Source organism: Colobus angolensis, unplaced genomic scaffold (genome assembly GCF_000951035.1).
Source record: "Colobus angolensis palliatus isolate OR3802 unplaced genomic scaffold, Cang.pa_1.0 Scaffold41, whole genome shotgun sequence".
Lineage (NCBI taxonomy): Eukaryota > Metazoa > Chordata > Mammalia > Primates > Cercopithecidae > Colobus > Colobus angolensis.
In genome coordinates, this window is record NW_012117488.1 from 5126948 (window position 1) to 5132591 (window position 5644).

The 5644-nt window shown below is 37.7% G+C and overlaps 1 protein-coding gene across 1 annotated transcript in view; it reads right to left on the reverse strand.

Moving 5' to 3' along the window:
• Nucleotides 1-1235: 1235 nt before the first annotated feature.
• The window catches only part of CLCA2 (chloride channel accessory 2), a 31738-nt gene continuing 27329 nt past the window's right edge, over nt 1236-5644 (reverse strand). The window contains exons 13-14 of the mRNA XM_011956089.1: nt 4218-4451; nt 1236-2712 (exon numbers count right to left, since the gene is read on the reverse strand). Coding sequence (XP_011811479.1) covers nt 2270-2712; nt 4218-4451 — 677 coding nt within the window. The 3' untranslated portion in view covers nt 1236-2269. The remainder of the gene's footprint in view (nt 2713-4217; nt 4452-5644) is intronic.

Genomic DNA, 5644 nt, shown 5'->3' on the forward strand with positions numbered 1-5644 from the left:
GGAATTTGAAAATAGTATCCGCCCATATTGCTTAATTCCATAGACTTCTCTGCCCTCTCTCAGATAACTATGCATCTGGCCCACAGTCTTCCTCCTCTGGCAATCTTGGGTCAAATTGCTAATGATGTCACATGTATTGACATCATGGTATTCCACTAGTGACCAGTGAGCACATCATAGTTTTTCATTCTTTTTGGCCAAATGCCCTATTGTTTCTATTTTTGTTTTAATCAGGTATACAGAATCAACAGGGCATTTACTATGACTCTGTTCTATTGATTGCTGGAATCTCTAAATCTGTGTTTTCCCACATTTACTACATCTTTCTTTTTGTTTAATATTTTCACTCCTTACAACCACTGAACAGTGTTTACCCTACGTACTTCATGAGATCACTCTTTCTACACTGTTGTATTTGTTTGTTACTTTAATGTCATTAGAATCCCTTAATTTTGCCTCTTATACTCACTGATTTCTGGACTTAAGTCCATATGTTCCATTCCTATACCCACAAAATGGAAGACAAACAACAACAACATCAACAGCAAAACCTACCAGGTTTCTTTAAAGCTAGATCTGCTGTCGTGCGAACTTATCATGAAACAGTTAAATATCTCTAGGTAGAAACCCTGGCATCTGCCCACCCCTTCTTAAATAGGAGTAAAGGAGTAGTCTGAGAACCTGGCTCTTCCTTCGTATAGCTTTGCCATTAACAAGTATAAAACTTTGAATTACTCACCCAACTTTCCATTTTCCTGTCTGTAAAATGAGGAAAATATTCGAGAACTTGAAACCCACTACAATCTATCTCTATGTTTCACTAGCCCAGTTTGAAACTAGAGAGAAGCAAATTCCATGCTAGCAAGTATAATAGCGATAGAGGGCGGAAGGACTGACTGCCAGCTAGGAACTGAGCTGCAAGGGTCTTGAAGCTTTCATCTGTGAAAATGTAGGCACTGTGAGACTTAGAAAGTAACAGGCCAGACCCTGGATCAGTATAAACTACAAGGAGGTGGCCTGGGTAGAGAGAGTTGCTGGTTGTTTTTCTCCCTAGCACTGGTCTGAGTCTCTCATTTAGGGCTTCACGCTGTCTCTTTCTTCCTGTCCCAATTCCCCACATTTCCCTCTCCACCACCCTAAAATATAATCTAATTTTTATTCTTAATTGGTCCTGGTTATAAAACTTAGATCTAGTCTACATTATTATGTATATTCTTCAACAAAGTTTTAAACTCTTTAATTAAAAAGGCAAATGATTTTATTGTTCGATAATCTTTTTAAAAAATAAGAGGAAGGAGTAAAATTAAAGAGGAAAGATGATTTTTATTTCCCTGTGACCTCTATTTCCCCCTTCCCCTGCCCTTGGTAAGTAACTCCTGATGGAAAAAGGATTCAAGACTCTTATTTAACCGAAAACCAGAGCCAGCTAATCATTTCCAAAGGTTGCTATCTCTCTGCTCACCTTTTCTTTGGTTGAAATTGAATAAAACTATATGTTCATATACGTATTAAAACAAACTCAGAATAACGTCTTTTCTTCCTTAGTTAAGGCATTATAAGGGCTATAACTATCATACAATAATACCCAAGGCAGTAACTTAGAAAGCTGCTTTGATGGGAGTAGAAACTTATAAACAAATAAATTCAATAGACCTTTTTTACAAAACTGGTATGAAGAGACAAGGGTAATACCCGTATTTTTAAAGGTTACCTCTTACAGTGAAAAAAAGATCTCTGAGCACTAGCAGTGAGATTTCATCTGTAATATATGTAACAAAATAGCAAGAGGTAAAGAGCTTTGCAATAGGGGCTTCGTGTATAAAATATAGCATGATCTTCAGTTGTAAACAAGCAACCTGTTCTGTGTAGATAAGGAGAAAAGAAAAATTAATCAAAGTAACTAAATGATTGCTTCACATAGACAGTTATAATGCAGATCTACCCTCCTTTTCTCTACTTGGGGCTATTTTTCCACCTCAACAAAACAAACTTTTCTTGACACTGGTCCAACTTTACCCTTGCCTTTGCCTTTAAAGACATTACTTTAAAGAATAATTTTTATTATTTGTTCATAGCCAAAGTCTAAGGGTTTTCTAATCTCCCCCCAAAAAGAATTTGTTGATCTACCGTGTAAAAATCTTATCTGTATTGTACAAAAACTCAATGCATTTTAATACAGTTTTGATGTTAATTTGACTTTGCTAGTATGTTTTTGTAGTCGAAGGCCATGGGTCTTATATCTAAGAAGGAAGACATTTTGTATATTTGTTTATAATAATTTTGTTCCATTCTCTTTCTTGTCTGCTCTCTTTTTCCTGTTTAAAGTATGATGTGTCACAACTATAATAAGGCAAATGATTCCTATCAAACCCATTGCTGTTAAAACTCCTTTCAGTATAAGATAATCTCTGGCAGGTACAGGATCAGAATTGGGGGGAGTAAACAGAGATGCCTGGGCAATGTTAGATATAGCAGACTTTAAGGAGTTCCTATCCATTGCCCGTATTGCAACATAAATTCTGTGGCTTTCATGTGTTTCTCCATTTGGCTGATGTTCAGGTCCATTTGTGGAAATTTGAGGTGAGAACGTAAATATCTCCCTGATGCCAGCTTGCTGAGGATTTCGCTTTGATGTATTTACTAAAATAGCATTGTTAAAGTCATCTTGGATATTCTTTAGACTTTTACTCATTCTTATTTCATAGCTTGTAGCTGAAATTAAAAGATATAAATAGGAAAATTAAGTCACTTTGGGTATATTTTCTAGTTTATTAGAAATTACTAATGAGAACAGCAACAAAAGTCAAAATATTTAGAAATAAACATAACGAGAAATATGAACACAAGCAAAACTTTAAAACACTACACAAGGACTCATTAAAACCTGAGGACTTTTTTTTTGAAAAGCAAGATTCAACATAAAAGATGTTATTTTTTTCCTAACTTATTTTGTAAATGTTATGTGATTTTTTTTGTTTGTTTTTGTTTTTGTTTTGTTTTGTTTGAGATGGAGTCTCACTCTATTGTCCAGGCTGGAGTGCAGGGGTGCCATCTCAGCTCACTGCAACCTCCGACTTCCGGGTTCAAGCGATTCTCCTACCTCAGCCTCCCAAGTAGCTGGGATTACAGGCATGTGCCACCATGTCCGACTTGTTTTTGTATTTTTAGTAGAGACGGGGTTTCCCCATGTTGGCCAGGCTGGTCTCAAACTCCTGACCTCAGGTGATCTGCCCACCTCGGCCTCCCAAAGTGCTGGGATTTCAGGCGTGAGCCACTGTGCCTGGCCTGGTATGTGATTTTATTTAAAATCCTTCATTTCTGCTTTAACTAGTCAAATTTATTGTAAATTCATATGGAAATTAAGCAATCAAATTGAACATATAAAGTCTAAAAATAGCAACGTGGAAAGACTAACTCTACCAGATATACAAATGCTATAATACCTCAATAATTAAAACGCTGTGATACTTACTGATGCATGAATAGACACATAAAAAAATAGGCCAAAACACATTCAGAAGTTTAGTATATGATAAAGGTGGAATTCAAATTAATGGGGGAAAAATAAAATTTCTGAATAAATGGTGTTGTGAAAATTGGGTAAAAAATTTGGAAAAAGACAATGGAGGTGGAAGCCTGAAAGTTAACGTAAGCCTTAGAAAAGGGAAAGTAGAAAAAGATACTCCGTCAATGTTTGCCCAAGCAAGAATAAGAAAGCCCCGAATCAGGGGACTGGTCCCAGCCTTCCTAACAAAAATAATGGCCAGAAGTAGGAAACAAAAATGCACCAAAGTTTGCATGAGTTACGCAAAAAATTCCCCGAAGCCTACTGATAAATACATGAATAAATATTTACTACTCAACTTTCAGAAACAAATCACTTCCAGTACTGGGAAGCACATGCTCTGTAGTGCAGAGCCCATTTCTACTAAACAGATACCCACAACACATGGTGTTTATGCTTCTAGTCAAGATTTCTGAGTGATTAGTATCAGTGAGTTAGCCAGGGCCTCCTCACTCAGGGGGCAGGCAACACACTGTCCTTCTGGGACTCCAGAATTTAAAGCCTTATCAGCAACTCAGAGCTTTTCACAACAATCCTCTTGAACCTTTTTCAGTTCTAAACCCCCAAAGCTATTTTCACTCAACTAGCCCCTGACCTAGTTATTAGAAATGCTGTCTTATGGAAAAATAGGTAATGAAATGAGCACACCTACCCTGGCCCTGATCAAAGTCTTCTCCAGGTGCTGTCCAAGATAGGGTCAATTCCTTTTCTACGTTTACAGCTTCCAGGTCAATAATTTTGCATGGTGGAAACACATCAGGGTGGGGGCCAGCTGGAACTCCCAGCACTGAAAAGGAGCCTCCTGAGCTGACTCGGCTAAAGCCCCATTTTTGCTCCTCCCCATTTCTGCCTACTGATTTCCTTGGAGCATTCATCTGAATATTACCTGAGACAAAAAAGAAAAAAAAAAGGCAAAACGACAAATTACAAAGCTTCTGAATAGCTTGTTCTTGACACGGTGAGACTTTCTTAAACCTTTTTTTTATTTACTACATCGTTAGAATAACTGAGTATATTTGTACAATCCTTTGCTCACTAATTCATCCATTTATTCATTCAATAATAATATTTATTTTATTTTAATTTATTTTATTTTGAGACAGAGTCTTACTCTGCTGTCTAGGCTGGAGTGCAGTGGTATAATCTTGGCGCACTGCAACCTCTGCCTCCCAGGCTCAAGCAATTCTCCTGCCTCAGCCTCCCAAGTAGCTTGTATTACAGGTTCCTGTCACCATGCCCGGCTAATTTTTGTATTTTTAGTAGAGACGGGGTTTCACCATGTTGGCCAGACTGGTCTCGAACTTCTGACCTTGTGATCTGCCCGCCTTGGCCTCCCAAAGTGCTAGGATTACGGGTGTGAGCCACTGCGCCCGGCCTCAATAAATACTTATTGAGGGCATTTGTGCCAATAATTACAGACAAAACAGTATCCCTCATGGAATTTATAGTCATGTTAATCACATTAATAAACACATATTTACAAAGTATGATAAGTGTAAGAAGAAAGAAAGGCAGGATGCTATGAAAGAAAATAAAGTGGGTCTATAATTTAGAGTGGTATCAAGGAGGTAACATTAAAAGGCTTCCTAAAGGTTGAGTAGGAACTGACTAGGTAAAGAAGAGAGGGAAGAACATTCTAGGTAGACAAAACAGCAAACCCTGAGGTGAAAAGAGGTTGCAAGTTAGAAAAGTTAAATTAAAAGCAAAGTGAGTCATTTGAGATGAGGCAGGAGAGAAGTTTACACAGGACCTCATGGTCCAATGTGGTTTTAGATTTTAATGTTACATGCTGTAGGGAAGCAGGGAAGTGATAAAATTATATTTGCTTTCTAATAGAACACTCTGGCGGCTTGGTGTAGAATGAATTAAAGCACAGCAAGCAACAAGGTGGCCACTTACCCATTCAATAGTCCAGATGAGAGAAGATAGCAGCTTGGGATGGGAAATGGCATGGAGAGGGAGGCAAGAAAGAGGCAGTTCAAGAGGTCTTCTGCAGAGGTCAAGCGAAAGCTGGTGATGGATACGAATATAGAATGGTGAAGAAGAGAAACCTGGTTTAAAATGAAAAAAAAAAAAAAA